This window comes from Protopterus annectens, chromosome 10.part0, assembly GCF_019279795.1.
Source record: "Protopterus annectens isolate FY-2018-M chromosome 10.part0, PAN1.0, whole genome shotgun sequence".
Classification (NCBI taxonomy): Eukaryota; Metazoa; Chordata; order Ceratodontiformes; family Protopteridae; genus Protopterus; species Protopterus annectens.
In genome coordinates, this window is record NC_056744.1 from 1,008,239,173 (window position 1) to 1,008,262,463 (window position 23,291).

The following is a 23,291-nucleotide window of genomic DNA, read 5'->3' on the forward strand; positions in this document are numbered from 1 at the left end:
GGGAAGAACAATCATACAAGGCACTGATGAAAGTCGCCTTGAAGGGCTCCGAACATTGACACAACCAGAGTCAGGCATGATGCCTGCGGGCAATGCCTATCCCGGCTGCCCTTGCGGCTCCCTCTGTGGCATGAGAGAGCAGTCGTATGAACGTATTGGCAACCGCTTTGAGAGTGGCCATTCGGGTAGAGAACGTCTTTTTGTCCTCTGCCGACATGGACTCTGGGGTCGACTCTGTGATTTCTTTCACAAGGTCTCTCTGAAGTCGAATGACATGTGCCAAACAGTTCAGGGCCCTCACCGAGAAGGTTGCTGAAGCATATACACACTTCCCAAAATGGTCCATTGCCCCCCCCCATTCTTGATCAGGTAGATGAACTGTGGAGCTCTCCTGAGCAAGCTCCTTCTTGGTGGTGGCTGCCACCATCATCAGATCTACAAGGACCCTTGTTCCAATACGTCCTATCCGACAGGGGACTCAAAATATTGTTGGGGGCTTGGGAATGGGCTCTATGGTGTCCGGTTCCTTCCATGCCCTAGATGTTATAAGATCCACTAAAGATCCGCAGGAGGGAATGCTCAAGAGGTAGATGGGCCAGAGCCGAATGCCTTGAGGAACACAGACTCGTCTGAGCTCGGTTTTGGGGCAGACCACCCCCCCTCTGGTGGCAAGCTCCATAACGTCTCCGGACACATCCTCGGGAGGTAACCATGAGGAACCTTCCCCTTCCTACAAGTCTGTGTCCTCAGTGACGGACTCTGGTGAGTCCAAGTGCCTCCAATTACATGTTCGTTTGCAAGGCACCTCCTCAGGGGGACTCTCTTGGAAGGACTTACAAACCTCTTGCTGTTTTGTCGCCGGAACTTCCTGGGGCGTTGTAACCATGGGCTGTCCCTGAGACGGCAAAATGGTCAGAACCACACTCAGAGGCAAGGGGGTTTTAACGGAGTCTGAGGATGAGATGGTCAGAGGTCTCAACCCTGCGAGAACCCTCTCCACCACATCAAATGCTGAGGGGAATGAACCTCCTGGGAAGTACTCACGGTGGCCGTTTCCCCCGACCTGACAGGGGAGTCGGAGCCGAGCCTCCAGGCACCAAGATGCCAAATGGGACGCTCTGCTCTGAAGTGCTCGGGGGCAGAGCACCCTTCGGATCTGACCCTGAGGCTATGGCTCGGAGAGCTCGGATCCGATCCAGTCCAGATCTGACAAGCTCAAGGCGACAGCTGGTGTCGAGGCACATGGTACCATTGGTGCAGACCCCTCAACCCCTAGGGTCCTCTGATCCAAAAAACTCTGAATCACTGATTAGGATCTGAGAGAATGAGATTATTGAAGTCAGAAAAAAGGTTGCACAGAGAGCCCCCTCAAAGCGGGAGAGGGTGCCAGCAAGACCCCCATCTGGATCTGTCCAGTGCACAGATAAACCTCTGCGTCCATCTTGTCCATCTCTCCCACTTCACTGAGACTCCAGGTGGGCGGGATGATGCCACCTAGAGCCTGGTCAGGAAAGGCGGGTGAGGAAGACCTAGCAGGGACCGGCTACAGGTTTCCTCTCAGGCTAGGGAAAATATAGGTGAACGTGGGCCGCAGGTGACCCAGGCTTATTAGGAGAACATTTTTTTTTTGCTTTGGGTGTGCTGGACCCGGCCTGAGCCGATGGAGTCGGGGACTGCTTGCTTGAGACCGGTCTTTTTGGACTTGTCCCCTTCTTCGGACCACTTAGCAGGAGTATGAGTCCCAGAGGCCGGGGAAGAGGAGCAGCTGCTGCTCCCCCCAAGGGGAGAAAAGAAAGAACTGCTCGATCCTTGAAGAAAGGGAAGCCAGACCTTTAAGATAAAGCTTTTCCCACCTGTCCTCAAAGTGCTCTGGGGTTGAGACTCAGCAGAAATAGGACAGGGGGACCTGTCAGGTGATCTGCACTCCAGGCATACCATGCAGAGAGTGTGGCCATCTGCCGGAGAGAGCTTATGACCATACTCTGTGCATTTCTGAGAACCTGCTTTAGGGGCTTCTGTCATCCCCATACCAGGCCTCCAGACACACACATCAAATTAACTCTATAGAGATAAGTGAGTAAAAAAGAGAAAGGGTTTTTTTTTTTTTTTTTTTTTTTGTGTCTGACCCAGACACGGGAGAAGGAAAGATATCAGGTAGAAAACAGGATATAAAGATATATGTTTTCACACACGCGACTACTAAACTGGAGCTTGGGAACCATGCTTGTACTAATGCTGGTGGCAAACAAGATCTGGTGGGGAGAAAGGGAGACAGGAGGGCCAAAACACCCCCCTAAAAAATCTTCTTTACCAGGGAAAGAATTTGCTTATATCCGCTTCGTCCTTTTGCCTTTTCAAGTTCGACCAAGACGGATTCTTTCGAATGAGTCTTCGGTCATCTAATAGGAACCCTGTTAGCCTGGGTGTGGGGTTAGGTGCAGCGACTGCTTTGTGTTTAAATTTCAAAAACTGAGGCCTGTATAATGGTAGAAGGAATCGCCTCAGAAGAAGGAACTAGTAACCTGCAGTCCAGTTTCTCAGATGCAATAAACTAGGTGTCCACTCATATGAGAATAACTGGAAAGTCCATATCTTCCAAAGCCATGCTGGGTCAGGTTTCAAGTACAGATATCTGAGAGGTAGCATCCGTACTGATGGTGGAGATAAGTGCTTCAGCACAGAAAATTATGATACAGTACAAAAGTGCAGTGGACTCCTGCGGGACAACACTAACGCCATAGCTGTAAAAGGCAGGTGGGCCAGATTCTAGACAAGCACATCCATTGTGCCAATACCTTTCAGTCTAGAGGGATCACCCAGGACACTAGTGCCATCCCAAGTTCCTCACTCATGCCTTTACAGCTGGACTTAGTTTTCAATGTGCTTACAGTGACTTTTGTAGGGACACCCAAAATGGATACTGGATGCAAGCTGTCCACTCTAGAGGCCTGCCAGGAACATACTTCCATCTTCCTTTGATTAAGATAAGCTTCAAAATGCCTTCCTTCTATTTATTTATTTTTTCTACAAAAGCTAGCAAAGATAAAGCAACACAGTATACCATGGCAGGCTCTAAACAAAAAGGCATTTCTGAAATCTTTCTAAGAAACTCGATGTGTATATACACACACACACACACACACACACACACACACACACACACACTTTTTCTTTCTTCACGGATGACCCACTATACACTATGCCTAGCCAGTCTAACCCTAGGAGCGACTGCAAGGTCCTAAAATGACAAAAATACAACAATATAATGCAATTAAATGAAACGATGACAAACAAGCATTCCCAATGAGGTTAATTATCTACTCCATAATTCTTAAGTTCACAGCTGAACACTAGACATTACTCAATGTAAAATGGCACAACAGTCATCAAATCCTGTTCATAGCAATAAAAAACTGAAGATGGAGTGAGCTGCCTGCTCTTTATACTGGCAGTTTGCTGATATCCTTGGAGAGAAGTCGTCAAATCAGCCAGGGAGGTTCAAACCTTACATGTGTCAGATTTCTTAAGTTTTACTACAAAAAACAGCCACTGTTCAAAAACAGCTATTAAAACTCCTTTTAGCTGCTGGCTCAAATGGATCTAAGGTCAGTTTCTATAGGACAAATTTAAGGTCCACCTTGGTAGAAGGAAATGCAAAACGTCACTAATAAATAGTCTCACTAAAGTGGTTTGCCTGAGATGGATCAAGAGGAAGGCATGCTGAAACTGCTGAAGCATTTATCTTACTTAAAGAGCAGGACAGTCCTACTACAGAAAAACCTGACACAAAGTTCTAGTGGCAGCCCAGTCAGTTGGGGTTCTGGCAGGTTTTGTTGCAGCAAATGGAGGATTTCCTCCACTTTGCCAGATATGACTTCCTTGTATTATGTATTCTGGATTCCTTTAGGATATTTAGAACAACCTTAGAAAAACAGGTGCTTGAGAGTAATGATTGTCATCTATGCTCCAAGTTTAAGGCTTTTGAGTGATCCTGACAGCTGGGCTAGGTCAGCTACCAGAGATGGTTATGTCTTCTTCAGTTGCACCATAGGTACATAGGTGTGTACTAGGCTAATGGCCCTGGAGCCTTTACAAGCCTAGCCCAGAGGATTACCCTGGCATAGTGCCACCTGTCCTTAGTTCCCAGTGTCTCAGTTGAGCAGAGCCACTGGAGTGATACCAAGGGTGAATTTTCTATTTTCCATCCACTCATCAAGATTTCTCTTGAAGAAGGCCAGTGAGGTGCTCTGTTTGACATGTATGGGAAGTCTATTCCATAGCATGGGCAGTCTCTGGGTTATAAACCTGTCCCTCCAGCACGTTCTGTTGACTGGGCTGACCATGATGGAAATCTAATTTTGTAACAGACAGACAAAGATCAGCAATACCTTTCTAGGCCTTTTCAACTTTACCTTTGGCAATACTCTTACATTTTAGGAGTATGAGTAAAGGAAAAGGGTGTTCTCCCCATGAGAAGACATACCCCCTTCCCGTAAGGAAACCGTATGCAAAACTTTGTAAATTGGTGATGACCCTATGGAAGTAAACCACTCTGTCTCTGATACTCTCATTTTTAGATTAGCCTTTTGAAGACAGGTCTGTTTAGATACTACCTACTGCTACTGGTCAGAGATTTGCTGAGGTCCAAGGATATGTAGGACACACAGACCCTCATTTGTGATTGCAAACATCCCATGCTTGTATGGCTTAGTCTGTAGAGGGAGTACATAAAAATGCTCTCCAGTGCTTATGTATATACCACATTGCAATGGTGCTGATGTTCAAGGTCAAGAACAGTATTCCTGTTTTTCAAACTTCTGAAATCCAGAATGAATGCTAACATTTCTCTTATGCTGATACGTTGATTTCTATGTGTATGTGTGTGTGTGTCTGTGTGTGTGTGTGGGGGGGGGGGGGGTGTCCACTGACTCTGCATTTTGTGGAAGCAGATGTAGGTCCTTCAAGCTTTCTCCAACGCATCTGTAGTCAGGTTATGACTAGGGAGGCTAAAATGTTTTCTCCACATTTACTCTAATTGGAGTAGCCCTCCATACACATTTTCCCTGAAAGCAAGGCAGGACTGTTAGTTGTCTCTCTAGTGGGGAAGAATGCCATTAGCTGCTTCAACTTTTTTGTTTTGCATGTGGAGTCTTGTCAAGGGCACCGTGAAGAAGATGTATTCCACAAATGCTACGGTTCTAAGAAACTCCACTGCTATTATGGTTGTCCCCTGGGACTGCTGTAGGAAAAAAAGTCAACTTTTCTTGTGGCACAAAAGCCCTAATTAGGATTATATCCAGGGTGGCTCTCAGAAAGTCCATGAATGTACTAGGTGTTAGACTGGAACTGAGAAACTTCAGACAAAACTGCAAGTTCCGAGGACAAATTAATGTAAGCTGAAGCCATTAATGTAATTTCTCTTCTTAATGGACCTGCAACAAGCAGTCCATCCAAGCATTGGTAGATATGAATGCCCTTAAGCATTAGGAGTTCCACTTCTGCTGTAAAGCATTTCGAGAAGACCCTTGGAGCAGTGCAGAGCCCAAAGGGAAAGGACAAAAAAACAGAAGTGGAAGTTCCCTGGCATGAAAATGAAGAATCTACTGAGCTTTCTGTATACAGGAGCAAGCAAATATTGATCTCTGAGACAGACAGTGACCACAGATGCTTCAGGCATCAATAAGGGGAAGTGGGACTTCATAGGAGGTTACTAGGCTATTGGCCCTAGGGCATTTATAAGCCTAACCATGTTATACCCTTGTTCCCTTATTGACCAAGTTGTATGGTCTATATTTGCAGCATGAGTCTATGATCAGCACCGACTGCCCTTATCCAAGAGGGACATAGATGACACCCCTGCGGCAATTTTATGATTCCCCTGCGACTATGATCTCCCTTCCAGTTGTGTAAGTTACGCTTAAACAGGGTCATTGAGGAGCTCTGTTTTACATGAATTGGGAGTTTGTTCCAGAGGAGTGGCAACCTCTGTAAGACACAGCATAGGTTAAGCATTCTTTTGAGGACCAGGAACAGTCTGGAATAAAAAACCCTTTTGTTCCTGTTCACAAAAAAATTCCATGATTCCCTCAGCCAAGATGTCATCAAGGTGGGCTAGGCCAATGTCAGCAGATTCATTGGAATAGAGGCAACGCTATGAAAGGAGGGAAAGGTTTACTTTCCATTCCATTTACCCGCCTAAGTAAAGAATATCTAAGACACAACTGTGTGTCTTAATTTTCATTTAATTTTCCTTGAAAAGGCTGAGTAGATTTTTCCAGGATATGGAAGAGGAGGTTATAGCAGAGGTGGGAAAAGATGAGAAGAGGTGGGATTTCCAGTGAAACCATGACTGCTTCAAAGGTCCTATGGGGCAATTACCAGAAGGACTTGCCTGCTTGGCCTTTTTCTTGCCCTATTTCTTTTTGCATCTTTAAGGCTCTTCCTGCCTGGGTTGCTGACCTATGATCTAATGACAACAGGAGAGCCATCGTTTGGATGGATAATTTCTGCTAAACGTGACAATGGTGGATGGAAAAGTTGTTTGACAATCTCCATCATCTTTCTCCTTTTCTTCTTGCTTTATGAAGATGTCCTGTGGGAAAGGTAGAATCGGGAGGGTTTTGTCTAGGGGTGCAATAACAAGCTGCCCTTAACATCCTTTAGTAGTAGTTGTATGATCACATCTCCAGATGACAGATCCTGCGGCTGTTGTACTTGATGCTGTATCAACAGCACTGTTCCAAAATTTGATGTTTGCTCATCTTCTTGCTGTATGAACCAAAATGGATTCTAAACCTTCAGGGTCTCAGTCTCTCATATTCACTATTCCACTTACTGAAGCATTTCTTTTGTAGCAATGATCCTCTTTATGACTTTACCTGTGAGGAAAAAATCTCTCATGTTGATGAACAGCTGTTCTAACTATGACGCTTGCATGAGAATGTTAAGCATTTTCTGCATCAGACAGGCAGAGAAAAAGGCTTCCATACTTCTGACTGTGCTCCTAGTAAAACCCATAAAAGTATGGAAGTCTATTATGAGTTGGGACTTTCCTTAGTAAGAGAGACAGAGACATTGAACATTCAAAATTGCAAAAGCTTTTCAGACCTAAAAGAATCATGCCACATCCCCCAGGAAAAGGAGAACATTCCCTTAGGATTAGTCTCCAGCAAAACTACTGTGACTTGTGCAAATACTTTCTCCTTGCTTGTGTACTATATTCTATAATGTTGTCTTCTCTTGCCATCTGGCCCAGGTTGTCCATGAAAAGGGTATTCAGACCAGAGTCCTTTCCCAGTGAGCCAATGTAAAATAAAAGTAAAAAACAAAAGTAAACATTGGTGCTCAGCTTTTGAAGCTTTTTGGGGTTTTGATCTCTGGAGCAGAGATAGGACCATACACTTTCTCACCAAAATAAGGCATATGCATAAAGCAAAGAATAAATGAAGATAATACAGGATAATACAGGATGAATGTCCCCTTTAACCAGGCTACATATACTGACATATCTCTACATAAGGAAGGCACTAGCACATACTTGTATGTATGTAGAACTCTGCAAGTCAGGCCGTTCCCGTAACTCAAATATTACAGCAACAATGACCTATATAAAGAACATCTGTGAATCTCAGAAACTGGTAGGATCCAATGAGCAAGATTAAGCTCAAGAATATTGCCACACTGCACCTTACTCTAAGCTAACATCTAACACCAGGGATCCAGGCTCAGGCTACTCATCACTTGCTCCCAAGGAAGCATAAATGAAAAGAATAGGTGATGGGCTGCCTGAGTCTTGCTTCCAAAAACAGATGCTGAGGGTTAAGTTTGCCATAGCATCTTTCATTTTGTGCTATCTTCATGTTTCTAAAGTGTTACAGTTGTGTTGACTTACTACAGTCCTGCTTTATGCTTTTTTGTTTGACTACTTGTTTATCATTGTGGACTTAGCTGCATAAGCCCTATGAAGGCTAAAAGTAGAAAAAATAAATTTTGTCTTGAAAATGTTGCTTACTTTACACTTTATCACTGGTAGTACTGGATGCATTATTATAGAATCCCACCAATACTTGACAACAGCAAGTCATATGAAAGCTGGAAAAGTGAAGTTACTATCTGGAATCAGATCACATAGCTGGAAAGGCAAATGCAGCAATTACAACTGTGCTGCTGCCTAATGAGAGAGCAAAATGAATTGTGTTGCAATACAGACCTCAACACAGTATAAGAGTATATGAGCACAGATGAATATGGTTTTGTGCAGAGGGTTTGAAGCTTATAGGATGATTCTGACCCACAGATGTTTGATTAAAAGTGGACAAGAAAGAGAGGAAACCCTGGGACGGAACTGTATCCATTGGGACCTGTGGCTCTGCTGTCCTGGGAGCTACAATTATTCTCCCCAATGCCTGAAAGGCTAATCCTACTTCCATTAGATACAAGGACACCACATCCGCTGTGGGATATGACTCATCCTTTGGAAAGATGACCCTGGCTGCTGGGAGGGCCTTCAAAATCAGAATAATGAAAGGCCTTGTTGAGGACACTGGAGTTGAAATCTCAAAGGCTGACAACTCTGAAGCCAGCAATGGAGCTGCACCCATCAGCTCCAATGCAATAGCCAAAGTCACTGGCTTGAGACCTTGTCTCTGAGACTGCTTTGGCTCTTCAAAGCAGGAGTTGAATGAGTAAGATCTGAAATTCCCAGTGGTGAAAGGAAGGGTCTGCACCAAGATCACAGGGCCTGGGTGGAACAATGAATCTGAAGTCACAGATGCTAACAGTTGATCTGGTGAAGGAACCAAAATTGGAGGCATCTGGGCAGATCCAGCCACCTTCGGAGCCAAAGGGGATAAAAGGACTTCCATCTCGATCAGTGTTCTCAGAAATTTCTGCATCAAATGGTCCAAGTCTGCTTCACAGGTGCTCTTGTAAGACCTAAAGGACATGAGTTATAGAGTCGAAGATGGTCTGGATGGAGAGTGCTGTTCTGACTGTTTTTATCTTAGCAGACTCCTACACTAGGAGAGGATTCACTAGTTCTGGAGGAGGACTGTATGTTGGGGGCAGGCCATCAGAGTTTTGAACCTCAGAATTTTCAAAGTCACAGTCAAAGTCGATGTTTCTGCATGCCTTTTCTTAGGATAGGAATCTTTATGCTTGCCATGCTTCTTGGAGTTTTACTTTTTTTTTTTTTTTTTTTTTTGGCATCTCTGGATCCAGAGATAATAAATATCTTAATTCACGATGGAATGTGGGACAACCAAACACACCACACACAAGACATGGAGATCCTGTAGTAGAATTTTGAGTACTTTTTAAATGTAGCTTGCTTGTCCATTATGTAAGAAAATTTTGTATTATTAATGTCAAACACCAGCAATAAAAACAGCCAACACTGCACTATTATTATACTACGAAAAACACAGGAAATGTAACTGTTATATCTAATACTTATATTACTCTGAAGAAATAGTTTTCAGCTGAAGCACTTAGCTGAATGTTGTGAACATGTCCATTTGCAAAGGTGGCAAATGACATCTGAGGTACTTAGGGGCCAAGTGTATTTTTGGAAGGAAAATTCTTAAGGGGCTTGAGGTTGGGAAAGTGATGCTACCAGTTCAAACCCAACAAGTGGCTTGAGGACCAATGTCTGATAGGACAGACTGAATGAATAGGATTCTATATGTTTACATTTTATTCATTGCAGTGGTACTTTGATACAGTAAATTTCGAGAATATAAAGCTATGCGATATTAATGCATGTTAATTCTGAAATTAATATCTTGCAATAGACTGCATTTATTGAGCACTTCTTTAAGTGTTTCTTAATTAATAAATTAGCACTGTTACAGCAACATGATAACCATACAACTACTACTGAGCTGCTGCAACTTTCCAGGACAGCTCAGACTTCCTGTGATGTTCTAAAAATTCAAGTCAACAATTCTTCACTGGCTTACCTTGGATAATTTGGAAGGAAAAGAGTGCTAGAACATGTAGAAGATTCTGGAAGTGCATCTGTACATTCAACACTTTGAAAAAAAAAACAAAAAAACAAAAATGAGAACAGTGTTTCACAACTTTCTGTAGTGTAATACCAGTAATAGCCAACTAACAGGCCTAACCTTAGAAGGAAGCTGATAAAATTCAATGTGTTCTTCCCAATTTATTGAATTACTGCATATGGACAGGCACATAATCTAGTAATTATTGCAAAAATAAAGTAATCAATACGGAGACTCTCTATACTCGGTAGCTGTAGCCACATTATGGAACTCTACCACACCAGCTATAAGACTAGGATCAAACTCAAAAACATACAAAGAAATTAAGGAATCCTTTAATATCCTCATAGATAATTGGCAAATTTGTGTCAGCAATACAGGAAGTAACTAGTGGAGTTTCTCAGGGAACAGTCTTGGGGTCCCAGTACTCTTCAATGTTAATTTCAAATGTACTTGGATTTGGAGAACCACAAAACAGTATCAACCTCCATGCTGATGACATAAGCAAGTCAGCATAGAGGATGGCAGATGGCAAATGAAGTTCAGTGCAAACAAATGTAAGCTACTGCACATAAACCATAACAATCATGCTGCTGAGAAGAGTGAAGACCACTGAAAAAGAACAGGAATAATTTTTGGAAGGGATTTACTGCACCTGGAATGGACATTTAGGAGCAGACTGAGAAGACCATGGGAACAGCAGATTCCTCGGGACTATACACCCCATAAGTAAAGTTTCACTCCTGTCTCTTCCAGACCTGGTCAGGCAAAATACCAAGAGCTATTGAGAAGTCATCATAAACAGGAACTATATGGCTCAACTACTCCCTGAATCTATCAAGGTATGTCTTCACAGAGAGGGCAGTGGACCAATGGAAATGAAGTACTGAAGTAAGTGATGGAGAGGGAATAATGGACAAGGAGGAAAGGAAGCAGAATGTTACATGCACCTACAGGGAAGACTAGACAAGCTTCCTCTTTCTGATCTCAGACAAATACAATGCAATAGTTCTTAATCCAACAGAAAGGATTCTGTTCTGTTCCAACTGACAACAGGTCTGCAAAAGTAAGAAGACGAAGTGCTGGGAACCAAGACTCCTTAAGCTAACACAGGGCTGTTCATTCTGGCCTTTATTTTGAAATTTTCAAGTGACTGGGGAAAACAAGGAAGAGGTAGTACAGTGCACTATGTAGACAGACAAACTTAAGGACAGCACTTCCACTGTATTCTTCTTTGTTGAAAAATGCAGTACAATGAAAGTACAGCGTTTTCTTGAACAGTAAAACTGGCTAATTTCCAGTCAGACCCAGAAAAAAAAAATTCCCCTTTGGTTCTTTTACCTGTTAACCCAGGAACTAGAAGGGGAGTGATATTAAGAATCAGGACGACTGTTAGTATATCTAACTCCTGCAGAGAGTGGATTGCAATCAAGAATCCATGTCAGAAAATGGACTACTTCCAAATCTGCATTGCTTCATTTCAGAGAGGTATAACTTGTTTCCTCATGAATTTTTGATTATCATACTACCACCAGATTTAGGATACTAATCTAAGGTAAATTCTCTAATGACTGAAAATCCAAAACATAACTCTGAGTTTGAGAAGGTTCCTATGGAGCTTCCTGTCCAGAAAACAGCACAAAACATGAACTGTGTGACAGTTGTTCAATAACTGACTCAACAATCCAGTGAAGCATTTGATGCTACAGAGCTGAGGACTGAGTATAAGAAAGCCAGACTCAAACTATAGATTAACAACAGTAACCCACTACACTAAGTGAGTGCAGCAACTTCATTAAACGATAACGTGAAAGGGTGCACTAATTTGCAGTCACTGGCAGTGAACTACCTAATGGGTACAAAACGGGGAGAGGGACAACAGAACTCTGAAAACAGCTTACAAAGGAGGATACTTGCCTGGAAACTGCACTGTTGTGAACTCCGGATGCTACAGCCACTGACCTCCCATACCAATACACTGATAGAGAGAAGCTCACATTGAACAGAGTTCAGAAGAGTCCCGGTAAATGAAAACAGTTTGACATGAAAGTATGGACTTTGCCAAGCTGATGCAGATGACTAAAAATTGGATCTGTGGTAGGCACCAAGGGAACTGTGACTTCAAATCATCTACAAGGTTTCCATCAGAGGCAACAGAAAAATGAAAAGGTTCTTGCACAGGTCCCCACTAGAGAAAGGACTTTGTCATCAAATAGTGCCAGTACCTGCTTTGATTGATGATACTGAGATGGAGGAAAACAGATAGGTTTTCAGGTATAACCACTGAGAATCAAATCTAGAACCTATCTGCCTAAAATGAGTTCTGCGAGACATTTGTGCCAAACATCAGGATAACACTGTGACTAAAGCAGTGGCCCCAGCAATTTTAAAATTTTAAAAGATTTCATAGGAGGACCACGGAAAAGAAGGGCAGACTAGTGTTTAGCCAACTACTATTGGCACTTACGCACCTTTCTTTTACAGAAGACATGCAAGGTCTTGGGAACATTAGACAAGGGAATATATCTACATCCATGGACTGAAATTCTGTCCACTCTGGATGCCCCCAATGATATCCTCAGCTGGATCACTTGTAAAGAGATAAAAGGCTATAGCTCAGCAATCAATGGAATGTGGCCTTAACTGCAATATACGTGGCATTAACAGCATTGTGTCATATCCGTTCAAATCTCTGAGGCCGTGTACAGCAACTTCTCAATAAAAGATCCCTACAAGCACTTGGGCAATACAAACAATTTCTCAACAATCCAGTTAATGAATTAAACCAGAAAATGGGTTTATTAACAGACCATCAAAAAGAATAGCTGAGAAATACATGCACTTCCCATTTCCATCCACCAGACCTGATTACTTAGGCTGCAAGACAACAAAACCTAAGATTTCTGAAACCTCTTCTGATTAATTTTTATCATACAGAAATTCACACCACCATGTTTTTCAAGATGGTGAGTAACCTTAAAAGTGGTCTTGCAAAGATGATATACATCTCCAGGCCTGAAAAACTAGACCCTTAACTTCTTGATGTTAACAGAACTGCATTTAATGAGATGTGAAATACTTTCTTTGAAGTCAGCTGACATCTTTGGTGAAAGATGTTTCACATCTGATGAACTATGTTAAAAACTCATTTAACTGAGAAGCTAAAACAGTTTGTTTCAGCTTCTTGGTTAAATGCATTTACACATGCTGTGAACTACATTCAGCAGCACTATTGGATTATTTGGCAGCATTGTCCATGGTCAGAACACCACAGAACAGGAGAAGCATTACTGTTAAGTTGTCTGCAAAGTTGTGTGGATCCCTGCAATGTTAGTGAGAATAACAAAGGTCCTCAAGGACAGCCTGTCCCAGATAGTTAAAAGTCAATTCAGCGCTCAAATAATTTGATATATCAGCTAATCTGTGAAGAGGCTTTCTGCAGTGGGTGACTACTGGAATATCCTTTTCTGATATCCACAGTTTATCACAATAGTGAATTTTCACTAATTTCTGGGTGCATAGATGGGCTCTTCCCTCTACTGGTTCAAGTCAAGCCATCACATACTGGATGCATGGCATGCCCAGACCCTTGCACTACTCTGTTTGCCCACCCTCATGCACAGAGCAAACACAACCTGAAAGGCAAAGAAACAACACAAAAGAATACAAAAGTATGCACTTGTTCAACTTGCAAGAAAATCCATCCACAGAAGCTAAATGGAGATGGCATCAAATATGGGGAAAAAAAAAGAGGATAAAGCACCCACTTCAGAAGGCTCCTCACAGATGTACTAATACAGCGAATGGATATATGTTATATCTAACTTCAAAGGCATTCTGGGAAGTTTCCCAAGCACTACAAAAGTAATGCCCAGGGAGACTAGAGTCAAAGGATGACTGAAAAGTAAGGAAGCACAGAAGGATGAGTCCAGACATAGTGATGCTACAAACTCCACATATCATTTAAGCAATAATACTTAATGAAAGTGTGAACAGACAACCAAGTAGTGGTGACACTCCAGTCCACAACGGAGATATTCTGATGCAAGCGCTGGATAAAAGCATCCTCCAATGAAATGTTCACTACCTAAGGGCAAAAGACAGAGTGGTTAGCAACTGGAAATGGTTTGCTTAGCTACTGAAAGCTTTCTCTATACATGGAGTAAAGGAGATGAAAGTAAAAACTGGTCTCTTGTTACTCATGTACCAGCTTGTAGTACTTATCCAAAGAATAAATGTCAAGTGAATAGATTGATTTAAGGATAGTTCTGAAACCACTTTCAGAAGAAAATAGAGGTTAATCCTAAGAGACACCAAATCCTTGTGAAAGAATAAGCAGTTCCCTATGAATAATGGCCTGCACTACACAGGCCCTGTGAACTGAGATGATGGCCTCCAAGGAAAAATATAATTTAAAAGACAAACTTTAGAACTAATAAAGCAACCCGTTCAAAAGGAGAATAGGCAAGCTTGCACCTCATGAAGTTGAAGTCCAAAGGAAAAGAAAAGTTTTCCAAAGACAGGCAAATATGTACAAATCCCTTTAAGATACTGCTGGACTACTGTTCTATCCTCCACAAGGTCATACTGTACATGTATACCATCAATACACACCGTGATTATAGAATATGTACTCACCATAACGTTCCATCTGAGTAGTTGTACTCCATTTGTCTTCAACCTGTGGGTCTCTGATCCACATCGGATCCGACAGGGCCGCATTTTCCAGCTATGGAGCCGAGCTCCAAGCTCCTCCCCTTACCCATAATGCCACAGTCTCCCTTCAGATCGAGTTTGCTTCCGAAGCAGTATCAGATACCCGACCCAACAGCACCTTATAAACATGAGTCACTACAAACTCCCAGGCCTAGACTGGGCCAAGGACCTCACAAGTTATACAAAGGTATATGAAGACTGCCCAAATAATAAGGTCAGGGGGAAGGAGGGGGGGAAAGGTTGAAGACAAATGAAGTACAACTACTCAGATGGAACGTTATGGTGAGTTCATAACTTCTTTATCTGAAATAGTTTACTTCATTTGGTCTTCAACCTGTGGGATAGAGACCCCAGCTACCAAAAACTCCTGGGTGGACCTCATGGAAGGATGTTCTGAAGGATCATAGAGCCAAAGGATGCTAAACACAATATCCAGCTTGTAATGTGAAATAAAGTTATGAAAAGAGGACCAAGTGTCTGCTGACAGACATCGTCCAGAGACACTCTAGACCTGAAGGCAGCTGACGTAGCCATATATTGAATAGAATGTGCCTTTACTTGTCCTGGCAGAGACATGCCTTTCACAGCATAGGCTCGAACAATGCATTAAGACATCCAGCGAACAACAGTTACCTTGGAAACTGGCTTGCCTAAGAAGGGTTTAGCATAACAGAACAGTCGATCTGATTTACGAAAAGGTTTCGTCCTGTGCAAGTAAAATCTCAATTGCCTATGAACATCAAGCAGATGGAGCTTGTATTCCCCTTTGTTTTGGAAGTTAGTGAAAAAAACTGGTAAATTGATAGAATGATTAATATTTGCTTCCGAGCCTACCTTAGGAAGGAAATATGGATTACTGTTCAGCGACGCTCTGTCTTTGTGAAATATCATGTAAGGCATTTTTATAGAGAGCCTGAAGCTCTGACACTCTTCTGGCTGAGGTAATGGCAATCAAGAAGGGAGTTTTCCGTTAAAAACTGCAAATCAATTGAAGCTGCAGGTTCAAAGGGTGCAGAGACTAATGCCTGTAACACCAAGGTAAAATCCCACGGAGGCGTAGGGTCCTTAGGAACTCCGTAGGGAGTCTAAGAAGAAAGGCACCTTTAAGGAAAGTCTTACAAAGTTTGGAAGAAGCCAAGGAAGACAAATTCACCCCCACATGGAAATTAGAAATAGCTGCCAGTTGGACTTTAACTGTAGAAAAAATGGCACCCTGATGAAAAATACTCGGCAGAAAATCTAAGACCGCCGAAAGAGGTGAAGTAAAGGGATCCAAGGCCCGCTGAGTGGCCCATATGGAGAAACATTTCCATTTACTACAATACACCTTTCTGGTAGAAGATTTGTGAGCCACTACCAAAATGGACTTAACAGGGGATGACAATCCGGGAGCCATAATGATCAGGGGGACTGGAGAAGCCAAGCCATGAGCTTCAGACTGTCCAGATCTGGGTGAGGGATCCCTGAGGGATGAGAAAGAAGATCTGGAACTGGATCCAACATCCATGGAGGAACTACCAGATGAGACCACAGTAAGGGAAACCAAATCTGGCGAGGCCAGAATGGGATGATGAGGATTACAGTGCTCCCCAGCCTTCGAGCTTTCTGAAGAAACTTCGACATGACATGAAGCAGAGGATAAGCATAAAGGAGACCAGGAGGCCAAGCATGAACCAGTGCATCTCTGGGTGCTTCCCCTTGTAGGGGGGTTCAATGTGAAAAACTCGCTGCATTTCACGTTGGAAGGAGATGCAAAGAGATCGCAGCAAGGACGACCCCACCTTAGAAAGATCTGTTCCACTACTGAAGGATTCGGAAACCACTCGTAAGTCATCAGGATAGATCTGCTGAGCCTGTCCGATAGAATGTTGGACCGCCCCGGAATGTGCATTGCTACTTGAAAGCGACCGGTAGAGATCCCCCATTCCCACACTCTCATAGCTTCTCAACAAAGGGCATAAAATCTGGTTCCCCCTTGTTTGTTGATCTAACAGGCCACTGATATATATTGTCTGTCTGAATAGCAATTGTTCCTAGAGGAGCATCAAAGGCCTGCAACACTAGAAGGACCGCTCTCATCTCTAGTATATTGATATGCAAACTGGTCTCGGACGGGGACCACATATGCCTTGGACTGTCCTTCCCAAGCAATGCCTCCCCCACCCCAGCTGGGAGGCGTCCATGGTCACTGTGGTTTTGGAAAAGGCAGGATGAAAGATGAAAGGAGCATCTCTTGAGGAGATCTTGGGATTGAATCCACCACCAAAGGGAGTCCTTGCATACTCTTGAGATTCTCACAGGAAAGGACAAAAGAAGATCTAACAGAGACCACTGGACCCCAAGCATCCACTAAAGAACTCTCATATGAAGACTAGCCATTGGCAGGAGATTGATTGTGGCCGCCATGGAGCCCAACACCCTTAGGATTGATTCGGCTGTCGGTACTTGTGCATGAGGAATGTGCAACAAAATGTAATCTTAGATTGCGTATCTTGTCTGAAGTGAGGAATACCCTCGTTTGAATAGTGTCCAGCTGAGCCCCGATAAAGTCCAGGATCTGGACCGAGGCCAGTGAAGATTTGTTCAGGTTGATGGTGATGCCCAGTTTGTTCGCTAGTCGAATGCAGTAATTCCTTGCTTGGCAGAGTAGATGCTCTGAAGGGGCAGCAAAGAGCCAATCGTGCAGGTAAGGAAAGATCTGAATACATTGAACCCTCAGGTGAGGCACTACAACTGTCATCACATTGGTAAACACCCTGAGGGCTGTGGTGAGACTAAAGGGAAGGGCTCTGAACTGATGACTGGCTCCCAGCCAGAAGCAAAGAAACTTCTGGGAGTGCCTGTCCATCTTGATGTGATAATATGCATCCTGGAGATCGATCGAGCACATCCAGTCTTTGGCCTGCAGAAAAGACAAGACAGATTGAAGAGTGACCATCTGGAATTTCACTTTGTCTACTGACAGGTTCGATTTGCACAGATGCAAAATTGGTTTGAGGTCCCCTGTTTTCTTTGGCACCAAAAAGAACCTGGAATAAGCACCGGATCCAGACTGGTCTAGGGGGACTGGTTAGATGACTCGTTTCTTCAGCAGCTTTCTTATTTCTAGCACAGCTTCTTCCCGTTGCGCGGGTGGGACGTCTGGAAGGAGCTTGTTCAGACAGGGAGGTGCCTTGAAAGGAACAAAATATCCTCTGGATATGATTCACAACACCCAACGATCTTTTGTAATGGACTCCCATGCTTTTGGGTGTAGCGACAAATGACCCCCGACTGCCTCCAGAGATGAGCAGTCGGGCAACCCTTCAGGGCTGCTGTCCGGGTTTCTCAGAGAAGCGTTCTCGGGACCTGAAATTCCTAGGTCCCCCTCTGCCTCTAGGGCAGTGTCTGTCATAATCCCCTCTGCCTCTGGGGGAAGGAGAATCCTGAGAGTCCTGGGAAAATGCCTGAGACGTCCGGAACCACATTTTCTTTGTTCCTCGCTGATTCATGGAAAAGGATCTTTGAGGAGACAAGAAGCGGATCCTAATGGCAGACAGTGTCTTCCCATCCTTCTCGCTCTGGACCAGTGTCTCTTTCACAGATTTTCTGAAAAGGGAAGAACAATCATACAAGGCATTGATGAAAGTCACCTTGAAGGGCTCCGAACATTGACATAACCAGAGTCAGGCATGATGCCTGCTGGCAATGCCTGTCCCTGCCGCCCTTGCGGCTCCCTCTGTGGCATGAGAGAGCAGTCGTATGAACGTATTGGCAACCGCTTTGAGAGTGGCCATTCGGGTAGAGAACGTCTTTTTGTCCTCCGCCGACATGGACTCTGGGGTCGACTCTGTGATTTCTTTCACAAGGTCTCTCTGAAGTCGAATGACATGTGCCAAACAGTTCAGGGCCCTCACCGAGAAGGTTGCTGAAGCATATACATGCTTCCCAAAATGGTCCATTGCCCCCCCCCCCCCATTCTTGATCAGGTAGATGAACTGTGGAGCTCTCCTGAGCAAGCTCCTTCTTGGTGGTGGCTGCCACCATCATCGTATCTACCAGGGACCCCTTGTTCCAATACGTCCTATCCGACAGGGGACTCAAAATATTGTTGGGGGGCTTGGGAATGGGCTCTATGGTGTCTGGTTCCTTCCATGCCCTAGATGTTATAAGATCCATTAAAGATCCGCAGGAGGGAATGCTCAAGAGGTAGATGGGCCAGAGACGAACGCCTCCAGGAACACAGACTCGTCTGAGCTCGTTTTTGATGCAGACCACCCCCCCTCTGGTGGACAAGCTCCATAATGTCTCCGGACACATCCTGGGGAGGTAACCGTGAGGAACCTTCCCCTTCCTACAAGTCTGTGTCCTCAGTGACGGACTCTGGTGAGTCCAAGTGCCTCCTTTTACATGTTCGTTTGCAAGGCACCTCCTCAGGGGGACTCTCTTGGAAGGACTTACAAACCTCTTGCTGTTTTGTCGCCGGAACTTCCTGGGGCGTTGCAACCATGGGCTGTCCCTGAGACGGCAAAATGGTCAGAACCACACTCAGAGGCAAGGGGGTTTTAATGGAGTCTGAGGATGAGATGGTCAGAGGTCTCAACCCTGCGAGAACCCTCTCCACCACATCAAATGCTGAGGGGGAATGAACCTCCTGGGAAGTACTCACGGTGGCCGTTCCCCCCGACCTGACAGGGGAGTCGGAGCCGAGCCACCAGGCACCAAGATGCCAAATGGGACGCTCTGCTCTGAAGTGCTCGGGGCAGAGAGCACCCCTTCGGATCTGACCCTGAGGCTATGGCTCGGAGAGCTCGGATCCGATCCAGTCAGTTCTGACAAGCTCAAGGCGACAGCCGGTGTCGAGGCACATGGTACCATTGGTGCAGACCCCTCAACCCCTAGGGTCCTCTGATCCAAAAACTCTGAATCCGGCGGTTGGATCAGAGAATGAGTTATTGATCAGAAAAAGGTTGCAAGGATCCCCCTCCAAAGGGAGAGGGTGCCAGCAAGACCCCCATCTGGATCTGTGTGCTGATAAACCTCTGCGTCATCTTGTCCATCTCCACTTCACTGAGACTCCAGGTGGAGCAGAATGATGCCACCGAAACTGGTCAGGAAAGTGGGTGAGGAAGTCCTAGCAGGGGACCGGCTACAGGTTTCCTCAGGCTAGGGGAAAAATATAGGTGAACGTGGCCGAGGTGACCCAGGCTTATTAGGAGAACTTGCTTTGGGTGGCGGACCCGCCTGAGCCGAGCGATCGGGGACTGCTTGCGAGACCAGTCTTTTTTGGACTTGTCCCCTTCTTCGGACCACTTAGCGGGAGTATGAGTCCCAGAGGCCGGGGAAGAGGGAGCAGCTGCTGCTCCCCCCAAGGGGGAAGAAAGAACTGTCGTCCTTGAAGAAGGAAGCAGACCTTTAAGATAAGCTTTTCCCACCTGTCCTCAAGTGCTCTGGGGTTGAACCCAGCAGAAATAGGACAGGGGGACCTGAGGTGATCTGCACCCAGGCATACCACGCAGAGAGTGTGGCCATCTGCCGGAGAGAGCTTATGACCATACTCTGTGCATTTTCTGAGGCCTGCTTTAGGGGCTTCTGTCATCCCCATACCAGGTCCAGACACGCACACGCGTGCTCTATAGAGATAAGTAGAGTAAAGAGAAGAAAAGGGTTTTTTTTTTTGTCTGACCCAGACACGGGGAGGAAAGGAAAGATATCAGGTAGAAAATAGGATATAAAGATATATGTTTTCACACACGCGACCCACTAAACTGGTGCTTGGAACCATGCTTGTACCAATGCTGGTGGCAAACAAGATCTGGGGGGGAGAAGGGAGACAGGAGGGCATTATGGGTAAGGGGAGGAGCTGGGAGCTCGGATCCATAACTGGAAAATGTGGCCGAGTCAGATCCGATGTGGATCTGAGACCCACAGGTTGAAGACCAAATGAAGTAAACTACTTCAGATCTGCAATTAAAATCATACAGGCAATCTGGACAGGAAAGATCACCTACAAACTGGCTGGGGTGGCTTCCACCTAATGGAGTATGTTTAACCAGTGAATGTCTTCCAGACATTTTTCATAACCTCCAAAACCCTCACTGAAAGGTACAGTATGAGGAAGTGATCTAACTGAGAGGCTATGTGCCTTGCACTGGATTTGGATGCAACCACAACTGAGAGAGAAGGGTACTTCCTAACTTCTAGTTTTCTCCACTGCCATGAACCTGAGAGCTTGAAACCACATCACTCAACCACCAGGGATAATGAGGAGGAGTTTGCAATGAGGCACAGAATCAGACTGGTAGGAAAAAAGGTACACAGGAATAGGAATCTTCCTTGATATGGAAGAAAGCATGCACCCACTGTAGGTTCCTAGTTGTCCTGCTACACCAAGTAGAACAGACAGAGAGGGCTGTGCTTTCCCATATGGTAAAGAGGTTGCTAGCTGGGATCATATAGTCGGAGAAGCTCTTAAGCATACTAAATTTCACTATTCTCATCTCCTGTAGAAAAATGAACCTGTGGCTAAAGGAGTCTGCAGGCATATTCACTTCCCTAGGATAAGAATGGCATACCTTGGTCTATGGTCCACTGTCAGAGCTTCATCTTCTCTCCTCTCTGAGAAGAGGGGTCAAGTGTGTGCCACCTTGTTGGTTCATTATTCTAACCATTTTGTGGTCGTTCAACCTGAAAAGGAGGGGATTTGGTCTTATCATGAGTTCCAGAGCATCTGAGAAGCACACTTCCAAAAATTCCACCAGGCTGACTTGCAGCCCAATCACCTCTACAAGGATTCACTTTCTCTAGACTAGGATGAAAATAGGATGAGCTCCTAAACATGTTGCCAAAGTAGCAACTCCTCAGCATCAGTGGTGAGCTCTTCACAAAGAGAAGGCAAATATTCAATTAGGTGGCTGGAGTTCAGTGAAAAGGACCTAATACTAAAAGAACATCCAGGACAATGCAGTGGTCTTGTACACACTGACCGATCAAACTTCACTGAGACACCTGCATCCACTGGCATGCAAATGTTTTAAAGCTGAAAAACTGCAGGAAGTACCAAGCTTGGAGTCTTCTTTGATCTCATTCAAGCTGCCAAAGCCTTGTCTTCCTGCACACTGTCAATAGGAAATAAAGATAATCACTAAACAGAGTTCAGCTTTAGCCTGATAAAGACAGGCAAGTCAGGACAAAAGACCCATCACAGTTTACTGTGACCCCAAATGCATGCAACCATAGGAGCACTAGGAGTTCTTTAGCAAAGCCAGTTTGTCCAAGTGGAGGAAGACAAAGGTCTTCCTACTGCAAGGTCTCTGCTGTTATGAAGCCCACCCAGAAAAACCTGATACAGCATCCTGTGCAGACCTCAGACAATGATGTCTCAACACAATTCAGAGTGTCCCAGCAATATCATACAGGTACTCTGCTGGAGAAGAGACATGATCCCCTGAAGAATCACCTGTCAGAATCACATAAATCAGGGAACACTGTGAAACCACTTTGGTCCAAAATGAGTTGATATCTCATCCCCTTTAGAATAAGTCTCAATGAACACCTTTTACCTTCCTCCAAACAGGAACAGGCTGCACAGCCACTTGCCAGTTTCAAGGCTTCCATGAAGGCTGCACAGTAACTGAACAGAGATTTTTTGAGAAATAAATGATAAAAAAAAAGAAGTTATGTACTTACCATAACGTTCCATGTTTGTAGTCCATCTCGCCTATATTCTTGCTGGATGGGTTCGGAGCAGATATTCGGCTCCGACTCGGCCTATACTAAAGCTTGAGAGCTTTTTATTGGCTCAAGGCTAGCCCCTATCCCATGGTGCCTCATGGCAATTCCCCAGATCTAGTTTGCAAGAAAGTAATAAAGACCTATCGGGTAATAATAATAAGAAAGAATCTGTAAAAATACAGGAAGGGATTAGAAACATAATCCATTCCAGGTGGACAATAATGAGCAAAGTCAGACAGCCCCAAAAAGAGGTCCACTAGATCCCCCAGAAACGGGAAGGGGGTTGGAAGGAGGGACGCAAGAATCTAGGCGAGATGGACTACAAACATAGAACGTTATGGTAAGTACATAAGTTCTTTATGTTATGTAGTCCTATCTCGCTGTACTTCTTGCTGGATAGGACAGCATCCCTAGCACCTTTATCCCGGGTGGCTCAAGTGAAGAGACTCTTCAGCACAGTAGACCCAAAGGATGACCTGTCCCGGGAGGCCAAATCCAATTTGTAATGAGTGACAAATGTATGTGGTCTTGCCCAAGTAGCTGCTGCACAAATAGTATCAATTGGGAGCCTAGATCTAAAGGCGCATGAAGTAGCTACAGCCCTAGTAGAGTGACCTTTAGCTTTTAATGGTAATTGTCTACCAGCTTGTTGATAAGCAAAGGATATGCAATCCAAAGGCCATGTTGAAAGAGTAGTCTTTGAAACAGACGCACAATGCAGAAGAAACTATTACGATATATATATATATATATATATATATATATATATATATAAAACAGAAAAAGGTGATAGAAAAGGACTAAATAATTAAAAAAATCATTCTACTTAGCCAAGAGCCAGTAAGACACAACCTCGAA

The 23,291-nt window shown here is 44.4% G+C and overlaps 1 protein-coding gene across 1 annotated transcript in view; it reads right to left on the bottom strand.

The window, feature by feature from the left end:
- HECTD3 (HECT domain E3 ubiquitin protein ligase 3) overlaps nt 1-23,291 on the bottom strand; it is a 1,089,315-nt gene that overhangs the window by 56,996 nt on the left and 1,009,028 nt on the right. The window contains exon 21 of the mRNA XM_044085764.1: nt 9,960-10,031. Within this exon, the coding sequence (XP_043941699.1) occupies nt 9,960-10,031 (72 nt within the window). The remainder of the gene's footprint in view (nt 1-9,959; nt 10,032-23,291) is intronic.